Raw genomic sequence first — 18,617 nt, 5'->3', positions numbered from 1 at the left:
TAGCATTTCCTTACAATCATCAGAAGCAGGGAGGGATACAAACACAGAAAGAAATTGAAGAAATTACAAATCAGCATTGCAATGTAGACAGTCTGGGGCCTGAAAGCATATGAATACTCCTCCGGACTGAAGACCACAACAACAACAACTCCTATCGGCAGAGATACAATCTGAAGCATGGTGGAACAGATAAATCTGCATGTGCAGTGCATCAAAACATGACAAGTAATATTCACATGGTGGCAGAGGAAGATGTTAGCACAGATAGTAGAAGTCGCAGTAAGAAACTGTGGTGGATTAATGCAGTGGAAACACAAGTCTGTCAAAAAAAGATATAAATGTGACACAAAGTCATGCAGGAGGTTGGCAAGTTAAAAGTCAAACATCAAGCAAGGAATGACCTTATTGCTCATATGATGCATGTTGGAATTTATCCATCATCAGATATCTACAAAAAGAAGAAAAATATTTTATAAAACATAGCAATGCATGGCAATAGCAATGCACTTTGATTTAAAACACTGGGCACAAACTGTAATACATCTACCCAGGAATGATTGCTATACATAGATACAGTATTTCCAGTTGTGTTTGAAACAAATATTCACAGACTACTGAAATTATTCTGCAGAGTGCAGACCAAGAAGACATCTTTGCCACCAGATGACATTACAGAATGTTTGGTGGCGTGAAGGCGCATCAACAACCATACATTTATTATACCATGTGTCTGATAGCTGTGAGCTAACTTTATTATTTAAGAGAAATATTCTATTTATAAAAGTGGTAATGATATTACAGTGATAAAAGGTCACACAAAATATTTGTTAAATTTGGGAGCTTTTTGTGGCACCATACATCGTCAAAAGCTACAATCACTACTACTGTGCAAGCAACATAAAATTATAGTGTAAGATAGTAGTACAAACATTTCCACTATACAGGTGCAAGACAGGGGCAGAACAACATGATATTTTCATTAAAACTAGGACAGTTTGCCTGTCAGACTCAAATCTGGTACCATTAAGTATCCAGTGTGCGCTACTGCACTTACATAAAATATTACTTGGTTCCATGTACTGTCAAACATTAAAATCGTAGCATCTTGTGCTGTTTTACAAAACTTAAACTCAAAATATAAAATACATAATGTAATTGTACATCTCAAACCATATAATGTAAGACATAGACAGTAGAAATTGGGGGGGGGGGGGGGGGGTGTCTTGGTGGAGTGTAGCACCAAGCAACATGTCTTAGTGTTCTAAGGATTATGTGTAATTTCTCAAGACTGATTTTTGTCTATTTGTGTATACTGAAATAATATTTACTATGTTTTATAAAATATTGGTTTCTTCCTCCCATCCCCCCCCCCATCCCCCTAAAGTTTTAATGTATGGTTTTATATGTACAATTAAACTATGTATTTTTTGCGTTGAGATTATAACTTTTGTGAAGTGTCACAACACACCATGATTTCAACATTTGACAGTAGATGGTACCAAATAATATTTCTTGGTTATAAGGACATGATGTGAAATCCCCAGTGACTGGTTTTTGTTTATATTAAAATACTTCCTATGATACGTTAAAAAACTGGTTTTGCTCGTTGGGAGAAAATCGTTGTTCTAATTCAGGTAAGTGCAGTAGCCCATATTGCATACTTTCTGATACCAGATTTGGGTGTGACAGATCGACTGCCCTAATTTTAATGAAAATATTGTATTCTCCTTCCCCTGTCTTACTGCCTGTATTTAAATTGATGGCATATGTTTGTATTGCTACTGCATATTTTAATTTTATGTTACTTGTTATATCACACAGTTGTTGTGATAGTAGCTTTTGACAGTGTGTGGTGCCACAAAAAGCTCCCAAATTTAACAAATATTTTTTATAACCTTTTATCATTGTAATATCATTACCATTAGTATAAAAAATATATGTTTTAAAAACGTTTGTTTACAGCCATCAGATATCAAGGTATAATAAATGTACAGTGGTTGATGCACCTTAGCGCCACTGTACATTTTGTATATCCACCTGGTGGCAAAAATGTCTTCTTGGTCTGCATTCTGCAGAATTGTGGCAGTAGTTTCCAAATGTTTGTTCACATACAACTGGAAACTCTATATATAATGTGCCAGTGTTTTCAATCAAAGTGGAATGCTATAGCCATGTATTGCTTTTTTATAATAATTATTTTTTTTGTGATGGATAAATTCCGAAACATGTCATATGAGCAATAAAGGTATTTCTTCCCTCATGCTTGACTTTTACCATTGTAGCCCAGTCAACCTGAATGCAGAATTACGGATGTATTATCAAAAATGGGTAGCTATTAAAGATGAGGCAGATAACCTCTAATGTCCATAGGTATTGTATATGATACCTCCAATCTACAATTTTTTTTTACACATTTTCCAACTGATGCAACGAGAATACCTGTCAGTATCACAGAGTATACACTTGGCATATTCTGTTTGCCATTTGTTAAAATTTCCTTGTGCTATCTACAAGTGGCAACAGCTTGAAAGTGAATGTTACCGTGGTGTGCAACATGTCAGCGCTTAAAACGTTCTTTTTCACATTCACAAATTAGAAACATGTTAATATTTACGAAAGTTTCATCTGTCACAGAAATAAATATCTTTACCTACAGACTGCCCTTAATGATTCAAAGTGTTCTTATTACTTGCAGCTATCATCCCTGGTACCTCAAGAAAGTATTAGTTCAAATCCTGTCATTGTTTAATTGGTTATAGTGGTAGGGTTTATTTGTTTTTCACTTTTTGCTATTTGTTGTTATGTAAGCTTTCATTTTCTGTATTAAATTATGTTATTTCCTTACAAGTACATACATCAGACATTTATTTCATTACAATAATTGAAAAATAAGTAACACTGTAACTCCCGTTTTTGCTGTAGTCCTAGCTGATGATGAAATAGTGCAACTATAGGTAGTGGAGAACCCAAATGTTTCTGAATTTGAGTTATTTGAAGAATAAGATGAAAGTGATATACACTCCTGGAAATTGAAATAAGAACACCGTGAATTCATTGTCCCAGGAAGGGGAAACTTTATTGACACATTCCTGGGGTCAGATACATCACATGATCACACTGACAGAACCACAGGCACATAGACACAGGCAACAGAGCATGCACAATGTCGGCACTAGTACAGTGTATATCCACCTTTTGCAGCAATGCAGGCTGCTATTCTCCCATGGAGACGATCGTAGACATGCTGGATGTACTCCTGTGGAACGGCTTGCCATGCCATTTCCACCTGGCGCCTCAGTTGGACCAGCGTTCGTGCTGGACGTGCAGACCGCGTGAGACGACGCTTCATCCAGTCCCAAACATGCTCAATGGGGGACAGATCCGGAGATCTTGCTGGCCAGGGTAGTTGACTTACACCTTCTAGAGCACGTTGGGTGGCACGGGATACATGCGGACGTGCATTGTCCTGTTGGAACAGCAAGTTCCCTTGCCGGTCTAGGAATGGTAGAACGATGGGTTCGATGACGGTTTGGATGTACCGTGCACTATTCAGTGTCCCCTCGACGATCACCAGTGGTGTACGGCCAGTGTAGGAGATCGCTCCCCACACCATGATGCCGGGTGTTCGCCCTGTGTGCCTCGGTCGTATGCAGTCCTGATTGTGGCGCCCACCTGCACGGCGCCAAACACGCATACGACCATCATTGGCACCAAGGCAGAAGCGACTGTCATCGCTGAAGACGACACGTCTCCATTCGTCCCTCCATTCACGCCTGTCGCAACACTACTGGAGGCGGGCTGCACGATGTTGGGGCGTGAGCGGAAGACGGCCTAACGGTGTGCGGGACCGTAGCCCAGCTTCATGGAGACGGTTGCGAATGGTCCTCGCCGATACCCCAGGAGCAACAGTGTCCCTAATTTGCTGGGAAGTGGCGGTGCGGTCCCCTACGGCACTGCGTAGGATCCTACGGTCTTGGCGTGCATCCGTGTGTCGCTGCGGTCCGGTCCCAGGTCGACGGGCACGTGCACCTTCCGCCGACCACTGGCGACAATGTCGATGTACTGTGGAGACCTCACGCCCCACGTGTTGAGCAATTCGGCGGTACGTCCACCCGGCCTCCCGCATGCCCACTATACGCCCTCGCTCAACGTCCGTCAACTGCACATACGGTTCACGTCCACGCTGTCGCGGCATGCTACCAGTGTTAAAGACTGCGATGGAGCTCCGTATGCCACGGCAAACTGGCTGACACTGACGGCGGCGGTGCACAAATGCTGCGCAGCTAGCGCCATTCGACGGCCAACACCGCGGTTCCTGGTGTGTCCGCTGTGCCGTGCGTGTGATCATTGCTTGTACAGCCCTCTCGCAGTGTCCGGAGCAAGTATGGTGGGTCTGACACACCGGTGTCAATGTGTTCTTTTTTCCATTTCCAGGAGTGTAGCTATGAGATGATACACAACAGCTGCCAATGAGTCATCGTCTTGATTCAGAGGCTGGCAAAGTGCTTTTGAGTGAAATCCAAGACAGATGTGCAAAATAGATACACAAGACAGAGTAAGCAGTTTCTAGAAGCAGACTTCTGTTTTATATTTAAGATATAATTGACAAAGCTTTGTTATATTTTACTTTTCTTTCCAGGCTTAATCCTGAAGCACAAGAAACTACATCATCTGACATTCCATCTGTGAAGTCACAATTTATATTTTTCATGCAATATGTTGACCAGACATAGTTTGATGATATGACTTATTTTATGAATGTAAAGCATGTTAAGCTAACAGGGAAATCAATGGATTGTAATGGAGCAGAATTAAGAAAAATTTTTTTTTATTTATTTATTTATTTTTTTTTTTTTTTTTTGGGGGGGGGGGGGGGTCATTATGTTAATTGCATTACTGGGATTCCTGAAATTGAAACTGTTGGAAAAGATGAACACATCCATTGATCGCAGATGCAGTTAGCAGGGATTGGCTGTACCTGTAAAGAAATAACCTGAAATTGGTTGATGACATTATTGTGTTAGAGGAAACCAAATGAAGTGAAAGTTATTGAAAGGTATGACACTCCTTGACAGACTAAGAATTGCATGCCAGAATCGGCCCTGACCAACTCATATATGTATAGATGAGAAGATGATATCTTCTACAAGCCAGTAAGAACAAGGTAGTTTGTCAGGGACAGACCTCACTGAGTTGGCTTGAAGAACTACATCCAACAGTATACCTCTTGACTTTATGATGTACACAACCTAGATATTGGTGGGCATGCTGTTCTGAAACTTTCAGGTTTCTTGCCACTAGATCACTTATATACATTGGCAGGTACTTCACATATGTTCCCACACTAGACAGTATCCTAACTCAGCAGTTCTCAACTATTTTTTCCTTTGAGGCATGCTAAAGTATGTTTCAAACTTTCGTGACACCCCAAAACCCCTACATGTGATGTTTTTCATAGATGCAAAAAACGTATGCACATGAAGTACATACAATACATTTTTTATCTTATGTTCTAAATATTTTATCTGTGGAAGATGAGAAGACATTAAAAACCTTACGACACACCTAATATATGTGCACAACACAGCATTGTGTCATGACGTGGTTGAGGAACACTGTTCTAACTCATGGGTCAATCTTAGCAGTGGGGATGTTTTGGCTAGTCATCTTTTAAAATCAGTGAATTTCAGGAGAGATTTAGATTTGAAAATGGAGGGTCGAGATTCATGTGATCATATCGTGAGGACTAATGAAAATGTAATCAAATGCTTTGATAATAAACCTATTTATGTTGCTTCTTGTGATTTTGTTGTTCATCCTAGTGTCCAAATTCACCGTTCTTCTAGATCAAATGCAGTTACAAAATATAACACATATATAGGTGGAGACGCTGAGTCGCAGATAGGCACAACAAAAAGATTCTCACACTTAAAGCTTTCGGCCAATGGCCTTTGTAAACAATAGACAATGGCCTTTCTCAACAATAGACACACATACACACACACACACACACACTCACGCAAACGCAACTCACACACACTACTGCAGTCTCAGGCAACTGAAACCGCACTGCAGTGCCACAGGCACATGGCAGTGTGGTTTCAGTTGCCTGAGACTGCAGTCATGTGTGTGAGTTGCGTTTGCATGAGAGTGTGTGTGTGTGTGTGTGTGTGTGTGTGTGTGTGTGTGTGTGTGTGTGTTGTTGACAAAGGCCATTGGCCGAAAGCTTTAAGTGTGAAAATCTTTTTGTTGTGCCTATCTGTGACTCAGCATCTCCACTATATGGTGAGTAGCAACTTTCCTTCTCAGAATATTGTTACATTCCATCCTGGATTTTCCATTGTTTGACATATATAGGTGGTGTAGATCTCCCAGATCGATGGTAGTGCAAAAATACTCAATGAAAGGAATATCCAATTAGTGGACGGTTCAGGTGAGCCATTTTTTCACAGACTTTCCTGTTGCAGCAGTGTGGCTAGAATGAAGGCAAGCAATGTAAAATAATAAATTTATAATGCGGCAGAACATAATGCAGTATCAACTTTTAAAGTTTGATGTAGACCAAAGTCTAATTTTCTATGGAGTTCCAGAATATGTGCAAAACTCAATCTCAAGCACTGGTGGTGATGAGGACGACGGTGGTGGTGGTGGTGGTGGTGGTGGTGGTGGTGGTGGTGGTGGTCCACCAGAGATGGTGGTCCACCAAGGACCTTACTATCTGCAGAATTCGGGGTGTTAAATGCTAAGCACCTGCCTCAGATAATGAACAGAAAAATATGTCAAAATGCAGATTAGGGACTTGTAGGGGCAGTGCAGCACATGTAAAGTGTTCTTATGCTTCACAACTGAGAGAAATTGTTTTGCTCTTTTTCACAAGAAGTTAATTTGAACTTGTGTTTCACTAAAACAGCATTATAATATATGTTAAGAACAATGTTGTTGTGAAGGTTATATGTATCACTTTGTTTCAACATAGACAGCAGGTATCGCATATGATACCACTGTAAAATGTGTATGAAAATGAAAATAATTTTTTTTGTATTTTTTACTTAATTTTGTCCATATCATTTGTGCACTGAGTTTCAACCAAATCAGACTTCAGACCTACCTTTAGGGCTCTAGAGGATAAAAGAAACTATATGGAATCAAAGAGAATGAGAAGACAAGCAATCAAGTGCTAAAAGATAAATGAGGAATATAAAATGCACTGCCTCATACGGCAAATGGCAGAAACATTGTCAAACTCGATCATTCTAGAAGGGAGGCATAGAAATGCGTGGGCTTACAAACCTCGAAATCTTTGAACATTACCAATCAGCATTATTGTAGCATTGTACTCCTTCCCTATGTGTGCCTTTCCGGTGATACATTTGCCTCTAACATAATTTTCGTGGATTACAGTGTGTGGCCACATCAAACAGCACAGGTGGAAGAGCTCTTGGAATGAGAAATTGTTCAGTAAATGGACTGGCCCACCCATTCCCCTGACTTAAATGCCATCAAGCCTGTATGGGATGTGTTGGGAAGACGTATTGCAGCATGTCCACATGCACCTACGCCCATTGAGCAGTTGTCAACTGCATTGGTAGAGGAATGGAACACTCTAGTACAAGAACTCCTCTCCTGCCTTGAGGCTAGTATGGCAGCATGTTGCAGAGCATGCATTGCCATCTTTGGTGATCACACATCCTATTAAAAACTGTGTCCTACCTTTTTTAATGTCCTGGGGACCATCATAAATCACAATGACTTCAATGTAATTTGTCAAACAATGGAAAATCCAGGCTGGAATGTAACAATATTATGAGAAGGAAAGTTGCTACACGCCATATAGTGGAGATTCTGAGTCGCAGATAGGCACAACAAAAAGACTCTCACAATCAAAGCTTTTGGCCATTGGCCTTTGTCAACAATAGATACGCATACATGCCCCCCCCCCCCCCACACACACACGAGTGTGTGTGTGTGTGTGTGTGTGTGTGTGTGTGTGTGTGTGTGTGTGTGTTATTGACAAAGGCCAATGGTCCAAAGCTTTATCATGAGAGTCTTTTTGTTGTGTCTATCTGCAACTCAGTGTCTCCGCTATATTGTCATTGTAATTTGTCTTTGAATAAAAGTTTCATCTCTGTTTCTGTTTTGTCTATGTATGGTCCCAGTTTCATCGAACTGTATTATTTGGCAGTGACACATCACGTAAAAGTTATGTTTGTCTTTAAAGTTTTGCACACAAATGTAAATGCATTTCAGTGACAAGTACGATGAGTCATTTATATGGAAGGATTCTCAGAGATCTAGGGGAGTCAGAATGCAAAGATGGGATGAAGAAGAGCAACCAGGATTCAGAGTTGGTTGGCCTTCACCAACAATGTGTTTTGTTTGAAACAGGTAATAGAGAAAAAATTAAACACCAGCAAAAGAACCCATCTTATGTTTGTAGACCTCCATAAGACGTGTGATACTGTACCTATACAAAGGCTCTGGAAAATACTACAGCTTGCAAATGTAAGTTACACCGTAATAAGGGCTTTCCAAAGTTGGTATAATGGTTCAAGATTGAGAATAAAACTTGGTAATAAAAGGTTTCCTGTCAACAGGGGTTTGCATCAAGGCTAGTGTGCATCTCTTACCATGTTGAAAATATGGTAGCAAAAGCTCTAAATCACCGAAAAGGAAGTACAGAGGAATAGGAATAGATATGGGCAAAACTTGTTGTATACACTGCAATTTGCAGGCAACCATGATTTCCAAAGCAAAAGGTGATTTAGAATATATGGCATAAAAACTACAGGAGTAGTATAAATGATGGGGCTTAGAACTTAACACCCAGAAAACAAAATATCTTCCAGATGGTGCATCATCCAACTTGTAATCTACCACCCTCCTTTCTAGTTGCAGCTGTTGTCCACATTAGTCTTTTATGAAGATTTGAGAGTAGCAAAGATTACAGTAAACTTTCTAGTTTACTTATCTTTTCACGTAGAGTTGGCTCCAGTTCTTCCTGTATAGAGGTCTGATTCTTGAAGCTGAAATTCACATGTTTTAGGTCCTCATGGTTGAATTGATCTAAATAAATTTGAAGATTGTTGTTGCAGAATTTTTGTTGTTACGTTAATATGTTTTGTCACATTTTAGTATATCATACAGTCTCTTGATTTTTCACATTAAGAAAGCCAAAATTACATTGTTTACACAAAATACAAAAAATACTTCCGATCACATCAGAGGCGTGCTTACTACTGACTTACTCATCAGAAGTAACAATATTCCAAAGGGTTTACAAGTTTTCTTGACAAATGAATTTCTATTAGTTTCGAATATTAACTTCATAAATGAACCCAGAAATGAACGTAGTAAACAGTGCTAGATTGTGTAATTAATAATAGAAATTTTAAGTGTGCCAAATAATTCATAATTTCAGATGTTTCCAAAAAAAATAATTTTAACTGTACATTCAGAACGAGTACCGATCGATTATAACATCCAAAATAAAGTAATTCCTTTTCATAAATTTTAGCTTGAAGTATAACATACTGTGCATAAAATTATATGAAAGTTTTCAGAAAAGCAGCTGAGATAATATTGACCTGTCCAAAATTAGAAAAATAGTACTGGCATCAACAACTACTGTTGAGGAAAAGTAATGCAAGAGAAGGGTGTCCCATTACAAACTAAAGACAGAGAAAACTGCAGCTTGCTATACTTACACATTACTAGGAGTAGAACTTGTAACACAGGTAAAGATGACCAAGAAATTATAGTATGAATAACTCAGGCTATAAAATTGACCTCTTGTTTAAATGGAATCCTTTGGAGTAGCAGACATGAGAGTGTTTCAGACAATAAGAAGAGGAAGTTGATGGCCTCTGAAATGGATAGTCATTTGGAAAGAGAAGATGTATAATGCAGAGGTTCAGTTACAAAGGGTGGTAGAAGTATAATTAACAATTGACATTGAACAGAAACAATTAATGTGGTATATCACGTCCAAAGGATGGATGAATCCAGGTTACCTAAGAACATTACGCTATGGATACCTTCAAACCACAGGAAACATGAAAGGCCAAGGAAAACTTGGAAAGGAGGTAATGTAAAAGCAATGAGGTCAAGGCAGTTAAGAGAAGTTACCATACTGTATCAAAGAGTAACATGACAATCACAACTGTTCTTTTATTCCTTGTCTACATTTTTTTCTGACCATAATAAATGAGTACTTTTGTGTAACTGTCTCTTTAAAATCATTCCATTCAAGTGCCCATAATACACCTGTGTCTAGGGTTGTTTTTATCAAAAGGAAAATTCATACAAGAAAACCATAAAATTATGAGACAAGAAATTGCTGACCAGAGCTTACTTTCAGGAGATGAACTGCTGATCTGCTGATAGTCGCATGTAAAAGAATACACTCTGTCCTATCTTTTGGAACTAATAGTTCCTTCCTCGAGGAGGAGAGACGGATGAGTTTGGGAAGTCAAAAAATAAGAGCAGGTTACACGGACCCCAGGATGAAAAGGTCTGAGTGAGCTACCCGAATATATTGTGTGTAATGTTATGTGTCTCTCTCTCGGCAGTGCTGCATGTTCACATCACGCAAGTACTGACTGGCCAACAATTCTGTTCAATAAATTTATAGTATCCATTTTTTCAGTGTCATTGTGACTTTGTCAGTATTATCATACAATTCAAACAGTGGAATGTCCAGGGATGAAATAACAATAATGTGGAAAGGATAGATTGCTATCCACCTCACAGAAGAGGTGGGGTCACAGACAAGCACAATGAAAAACAATACTAGAAACATATCAACTTTCAGACAAAATCATTCATGAGAAGTAGAACTGTCCCACATTCACAGAACAACAACTCACAAACACATGGCCAATGTTTCCAGTTGCTAAGGCAGTTGGGGCTTAGCACCTGGAGACAGTGGCTACGTATGTGTCAGTTGTTGCTGTGTGACTTTGTGAGACTTCTATTTCTGAAAGAAGACTGTGTCCGGATAGCTGAAAATATTTCTAGTATGGTGAAACTCTGCTTTCACACCTTTCAAGAGACTTGGAAAAAATGGTATAAAATGTGGGAAATAACTTTGTAAGCTGTAGAGATTACATGTACTACCCCCTTGCATTTTCATGGTTTTGTATGATATACATACATATTTTTACTATATACCAAAGGTTATCTTAATTGTGTGCTATGTTTAGCGGTTGACATGACATTTACCGATAATTTAGCACAGCAAATTGCACTAAAAATAACGCAAACAAAGCAGCCGCCATGTTGATTTACATGTTTGCAAAGCTAAGGTGGCATATTTGGCAGTTCCCTATTTATACTTGCCGGCTACAAAAAGTGCAGTTCAAGTGTACACTGCATTAAAGATCTCTCTAAACCGCATCATTTTTAGTGTAACTTTCCTGCAAATGTGATGTCAGCAGATGTCCACAGTACATCTAGCTGTTTTAGATTTTGTAAAGAAAAGTGTGTGAAATATTGTAAAGTGCATTAAAAATGGCATTACACTACAGATCAGTCTGTTACTGCAGCCTTTATTACACACTCACTGGCTTGGTCATCTGGCAACCAAACTGTCACCTTCCAATCAACCTAGTTGTCGGGGCTCCAATGCAGATCTGTCTGTATCCACAGCCAAGATGACAGGGAGGATACCATACTACACTTCAGCTTTTTAAGCAAACATTTTATGAAACATTATTAAGCTATTTTTATTTATTATACTGAAGTTTAATTTGGATGGTCTTACTTGAATATGATGTGAACAAATGCGTACAGTAGTTACTACTTTTTAATAGAAAAATCCAAAAATGTAGGTTGTTTTATCACTGTCACTTTCTGCACTGTCAGTGTTTTCTTCTGTATGAAAGTCAATCTCATCATCAACAGACACACTTTCCATGCAGCTATTCCCATGTTGAAGTAACTAGGTTTTCAGTGTCATCATTGATACCAAGGTCTGGTGTGTAAGCTCCATTTCCTTCATCGGCTTAAATGAATCCCACTTTTTGGAAGCAGTTGGATATTTTGTGGCCTCCTTAATCTCTGTCCATGCCTTGGCAATGTAATGCAAAACATCTAAAATTGATACTTTAAAGCAGGCTGGGTACCTCCATCAGAGTTAATGCCTTCTGCACAATCACCTTCTTATAGTATATTTTGAAGACATGGAAAATACCAAAATTCAAGAGCTGTAATTTGCTTGTGCAGTTTGGCGGCAGAAAATCTAATTGCACATTATGTAACCTTATATTTTTGGGATGTGCAGAGAAATAATCCACCAACAAGAGAATATTCCTGTTGTGGGTTCCCATTCTTGCATCAGGGCAACATAATTGCTTTTCAGATATTTCTGATGTCATCCACACTTTCTTGTTGGGACTGTAGATTGTTTGCAGCGTTTCTATATTTTTAAAGCAACATGGTTTTTCTATTTGCTAGTCATGAACGTTTTAATTTTTTCGGAACTATCTACATTTGTGCCTAAATGACAGCCAGGTGAACTTTACTGTGTTTGCTTCCTTCACAATTTTCACCATTGAAGGAAAATATTTTGTTTGATAGGATGCTGAAAAAGGGACCTGTTTCCTCAATGTTGAAAATATTCTTTGTTTTATGTTTCTTCATAAGGTCCTGTAACCTACCACACTGCTCTTGACTAACAGTTTTTATATCTACACTTTTTTTTTTTTTACACATACATTTAAGTTCACAACCATGTATTACTTCTTAAATCTTATCAGTCCACCTGTTAGATGCAGAAAAGTCCTTGATCCCAAGCACATTGGTGATTTTTAGCATCTTTTGTGCAATATCACACCATTCGCTGGAATGTTTGAAGCAGGTGCTGCCTGAAACCAGTTCTTTGTAACTTCTTCTGGTTCCACATATTTTAAACAACTGAAATATTTCTGGTTTTTGGAATTTGGCCCACTGTTGCTTGCACTTTCCAAAATAGAATCTGTTTTTCACGACGGTGCTCAGCAGAGAGACAGGTATTCCTATACTTTGTACTAATGCAATGTGTGTTCCACAATGAGCTTCAGCTCTTTTGAGAATTTTTACCTTGTCTTCCATAGAAAGGGTTTTTCTATCTCTTTAGGTAACATTTGTGTTTTTCATTTTAAAACTGTGACAGAAAAAAAAAAAAAATTTGAAAGAAACAACTAACCTAACACTTAACACAAGGCTATGAACATGCTACATGCTATTCACAATAAACTCTTGGTGCAGTAGTTGATGAGAGCAGCTGTGTCAATTGAGATTGCCTCACGTCAGTTATAGGAACAGTTTTGTCAACACTGCCAATGTTTTCAGCCTTCGCTAGCAAATGACAGTATGTTCAGTTCGTATACAAATCATAAAGGAAACTACCATATATTATCAAATTACAAATACTGGAAAATGGATGTCCTTGCATATGATCATAATCACAGGCCAAAGTTAATGCTGAAACAATATGGCTACAACGACATAAGGATACCACTTATTGTGTAGCACACAGAACTAAAAAATTAAGTTGGTAGTGACATGGAACAGGTGAATGTTCCTCTGAAGTCTCATCTTCTTCCGACTTCTATCAAAACAGCTACTCCCATCAGCCACCATGCCGAGTTGAGGTTAGCAGTGCCAGGAGACAAATCATGAATTGTTCCAACTTTTACTGATTCAGATCTGCTGAGTAGTGCACACTGGTGTCAAGAAAGTTGACCTGTAACAATTGTAAGTAATTCAAGACTGATGCAGTGCGTGCATCATTTTATGTTAATTATGCCAGTTTTTCGTCCATGAACAATGATTCATAAAGTGTAAATCATGGGAAAATTATAGATATGTTAACACTAAAATAGATTCAAATTAAGATTGTGAACATAGTAAATTTGACAGGAGTGACAAAAAATGAAGTATATGGTGAGAAAATGTTAATTCCGGGAATGTGAAAGTGAAATTATACTGTACTCACTTTCATTGTGCCCATCTGCAGTTCAGCATCTCTTCTGTTTGATGAGAAGCAGTCTATCCTTTCCATATTGCTCTCCTCTAGTTGGTGAGTAGCACTCTATCCTTTCCGTACTGTTATCATACCGTTCTTTTTTCAAAGTGGAAGGTAAATTCTTGTTGACAGTTTATTGCATGCTGCAATCATCTTTATGATCGTTCTTTGCATTGCCTCACATAAAATCTTCTGCTGTATTCCAACAGTCAGTGTGCATTCTGAGTTAACTGCTGTACAGAAGAGTCTTACTTGCACTTTAAAAGATGATGTGCCCGTGCATTAGTAGATACCATAGCACAGATTAACGACCATTTGTATCCCACTGTTCAAAGGTATTGCAGTATGTAAATTTTTCATTTGCCTTTTAACTTCTATATTATTGTTTCAATATGAAAATTGGGAAAACTAAAATAATGAGAGAGAATTGCTGCGCATCATTTACCTTCAGGAGGCAGGATTCAGTGCTCACTCTGTTGAATGTGAGTTTGGATTGGATGGTGAAGTTATATTTCTTGGGCACTTTCTCAGTGCCGGTTGACCAGCACCTCTAACCCAGCAAACAGAAGCTCCCATTCTACGTAAAATATACCAACCAATTCCTGGGACGTCAAATTCATTCTCTCACCTCTTCCACTTGGAACCTCTCTCCTCATTATTGATGCAATCTCACTTTATACCAATATCTCACATATGCAAGGTCTCTCAGATCCAGAACACTGTCTCTCCTAACAGCCACCTGAAAGTCTTCTTACAACTTTTGTTTCTTTTCACATTAGCCATCGCATTGGTGGTTAGCACACTGGACTCGCATTCGGGAGGACCATGGTTCAATCCCACATCCAACCATCCTGATTTAGGTTTTCCGTGATTTCCCTAAATCGCTCCAGGCAAATGCCGGGATGGTTCCTTTGAAAGGGCACGGCCGACTTTTTTCCCCGCCCTTCTATAATCCAATGAGACTGATGACCTCACTGTTTGGGTCTCTTTCCCCCAAACAATCCAACCCACATTAGCCATCGTTATTCTGACCCATAACTGCTTCATCTTTGAGGGCCAGACCTCACTGAAGCCCCACATCTAAATCTCTGTTCACATAAAACCAACCAGCATTTGGATACCTGGCATCCCTTCCACATCAAATGTTGCTTTCACTACACCCTATGCATCCGCACCAATTCCTTCACCAAGGCTGTGACATTTTCATGTCGAGCCTTGAAATGAGAACTCCCTTCCTTGATATCCTCCTCACAACTCTCACTGGTGCCTTCCATTGCCCTGCTAATCTCCATAACATCTTAGTCAAAACATATGACATTCTCAAACAAGTACCCCTACTCCCAAGTTCCTGTTCCTGCTGTAAAATATATGCTACGTATCCTCCCACTACTACTATTAGTTCCTAGCAACTTGTATTTTTATGTGTGCATATCAGCAGTGCTGAAAATCTGGCTCCTGAAGGTGAAGTACTACCCAACTTCCAAATTAGGGTTATTTTTCTTATTAAGTCTACGCACTTTGTCTGTTTTAGAGATATACTGTCGCCACTTGTTGCAGTTACTTTTGCATATGTCAAATTTTGTAGCCTCATTGCATGATTCCATCTTGTGAATATTGTTTCACAACAAGAATCACGCAATTAAGTGTTTATTACATTTCAGTTTATGACATTTCAAACAGTAAACAATTCCAGATGTGTCAGTGGGACAGTTACATATCCAAAGATAAAGAATCTTCATATTATTTGGTGGAACTGTAATTACTGAACATGTCCAGTTTGAACACACAGCTAAAGCAGATTTTGTGCTTCTTGAGTCAAAAGCTTTTTTGTCGGGAAGTGAAAGAGAGGAGTAAAAGCTTAAAAAGATGATTCTAGGAACTGTGGTTCAAAAAGAAATACACACTTTGAAGTTTTTTTCCTATTCCATGTGAAGAGTTTCTCATATGCCTGTCATTACAGAGTTTGTTTAAATATATTACAGTCAGTCAGATAAATCCCATTCACTTCATATTTTGTACATAGTTGTCTACTGACAGATATGGAAGAACTTTCTTCATAAGTCTCATATATTGATGCATTTTTCAGGCAGAAAAGTGGCTGAAAGCTCAAGCTCAAGCATTAGGTTGGTCAAAAGCAACAAAACTGGAAGGAAGACCAACTTTACAAGGGCTTGTTGCCCTTACTGTTGATGGAAGAAATGCTGCTATGGTGGAACTTAATTGTGAGACAGATTTCGTAGCAAGAAACAAAAATTTTGTGTCTTTGGCCGAGTTAGCTGTGAGAACGTGTCTAGATTTTACAAATAAACAATCTACTATCCAACAAGTGACCAAGGTAAAGTACATTAATTTTATTGACATTTGATTTCTTTGTAGGTTTATGAGAATGTGGTATTGACTCTTTAATCATGTTCCATATGGCTGTGTTTCCTTTTTCTTTATGGTTGAATATTCTTTGAGTTTCAGATCATCTTAGGTTAGCAAGATTTATTTTTATCAGTTTCTGTATGTCATTGAGGCACAGTCACAAATGTCGTGCTATTTGCTCTCTCACCTTGACTTTTTGTCCGATTCCGAACCACAGTAGTACTCTCCTGCCCTCGGTACTAGACTCATTATTTGTTAGGTCTCTGGTGTAAAGGGTATTTCATTCGTATAACATTAGCATATTTAATTAACTGGTCGTTCAAAGTGAAATCAACCAGTGGTGTGGTTTCTGACATCTCAAATTTTTTTGGTTTGTTTTGTACACCAATAGTAGTGGTTGTTTGCATGAAAAATCCCAACCCAAAAATGAATCTTTCATGTTTGAGTAATTAATGTTTGAAGCGTCGAAAATTGAATGATATTTGTCACATATGGAAATCTTGAAATATCCGTAAATCAAAAACTGTTTGACATAGCAGAAAAGGTGTTACTTGACTATATTCATGAAAATACTAAATTTTCCCAAACCACTTTTCTTCTGTTTTTAAAGTTAGAAACCAGAAGTTTTTGTTTAAAAAAACATATACATTTGGCAAACACCATTTGTTAATGCATGTGTCAAATTTTGTTGTGGTATTCCAGTAGGATCACATTAAAATAAATTTTATTTTACTGGTATGCGTAGCGTACAGTGCGAAGTACGTTGGTTTTCTGAATTCGTAATATAGTAAATTGTTAAGGGAACCTTAAATGTCAAACACTAAACAATGCTGCAAAATCATTGTTATTTTATGCTTGTTAATGATCAATTTTTAACATTTAAATTTAAATCCGGTTTTGGCCTTCACTGTTCACTGTGGACGTATTCTAATGTACACCGTAATAAAAAGTCTTCAGGAAAGATACAAATAGTTTACTTAATTGTACCTTTATTTTAAATACATTTGTATTAATGTGTAGTTTTTATTTAACATTAGCGTAGCTATTGCTATTTAACAGTGCATTATTTGAGAAACTGGCTGCTAATTTTCAACAAGAAAACCATGATCCAGTTACACCCTTATTAAGATCTATAGCAGTCTCCTCTTAAATGATGTAATCTGTATAGGATTTGTTGACCTAGAACACCATTCTACAGTGGAAAAAGGGGGAAAGATCTTTGAAATTCTTAGTAGAACAGATCGGAGCTGTAATGAAGGTGAGTGATATATATAAAAACCAAGAAGGAAGAATAAGAATGGAAGACCAAGAACAAAGTTCTTGGATTAAAAAGGGTGTAAGGCAGGGATGAAGAGTTCCACCTCTGCCTTTCAGTCTATACTGGAAATGTATTCAACAGAGAGAATGATTCAGAACATGTAAGGCACCATCCTGAAGATTCAGAACGAAGGAAACAGAGTATATGTGTGTTGAGTCCCGGCCATGTGAGAATTAGGGGCAGTGGTACAGTGGATACAGGAACCAAAGATGTCTGTAGGTCTAGTACCATGCAGGATGATCCTATTCCATTGTCCTGAATGGGAATAAAAATTATGAGTCAGCGGGAAGAAAAGTGGGTGCAAGTACTGAACAACAGTATGTCACCAATAAAGCCTAGCATGGCGCATGTCTCCCCAAACCATAGAGATGGATGGAAGTGGTCCTCACAAGATGCAGAATAGTTTGCCCCACACCTTTCCGGACAAGACGACTTATCAGTAACGATGCAGTGCTTGAAATTTAATCCTATCTACATACTACAAGTCAACTAATGTGTTTTATTTGCTAGCAAGAGGGCAACTGTCAGTTATTCTAAAAGTTTGCCGTAAAATGTCTCCTGCAGTTGGAGATGATACATTAGGAAGCAGTTTTATACAAGGGTCGTGCACAAAGTAAGTTCTGTTTCTATTTCTATCCGCGGGTGCGCTATGATCGCAGTTCTGAGCATGCGCAGCAGTTACTCTGACTCAAGGAGAAGACGTACGCCATTCTCAGATCGCTGCTGCTGACGTGTGCTTTGTAGAGCTGCTTTATAGTGTCAGCTGTAATTGAAAATGCCACCACGTGTGAAATCAGATCTGTGATTCGTTTTCTAAATGCAAAGAAAGTTAAATCAAAGGAAATTCATCGGCAAATCTGCGAGGTTTACGGACAAAATGTTATGAGTGATTCAATGATTAGAAGATGGGTCAGACTGTTCAATGAA

At 38.5% G+C, this 18,617-nt stretch overlaps 1 protein-coding gene across 1 annotated transcript in view; it reads left to right on the top strand.

Annotated features, from left to right (window-relative positions):
• Positions 1-18,617, top strand: part of LOC124615684 (elongation factor Ts, mitochondrial) — an 88,852-nt gene that overhangs the window by 10,506 nt on the left and 59,729 nt on the right. Inside the window, exon 2 of the mRNA XM_047143714.1 lies at positions 16,092-16,340. Within this exon, the coding sequence (XP_046999670.1) occupies positions 16,092-16,340 (249 nt within the window). The remainder of the gene's footprint in view (positions 1-16,091; positions 16,341-18,617) is intronic.

Source organism: Schistocerca americana, chromosome 5, assembly GCF_021461395.2.
Source record: "Schistocerca americana isolate TAMUIC-IGC-003095 chromosome 5, iqSchAmer2.1, whole genome shotgun sequence".
Lineage (NCBI taxonomy): Eukaryota > Metazoa > Arthropoda > Insecta > Orthoptera > Acrididae > Schistocerca > Schistocerca americana.
Note: the sequence above shows the minus strand (reverse complement) of the source record. Positions and strands in the feature narration are given on the sequence as shown.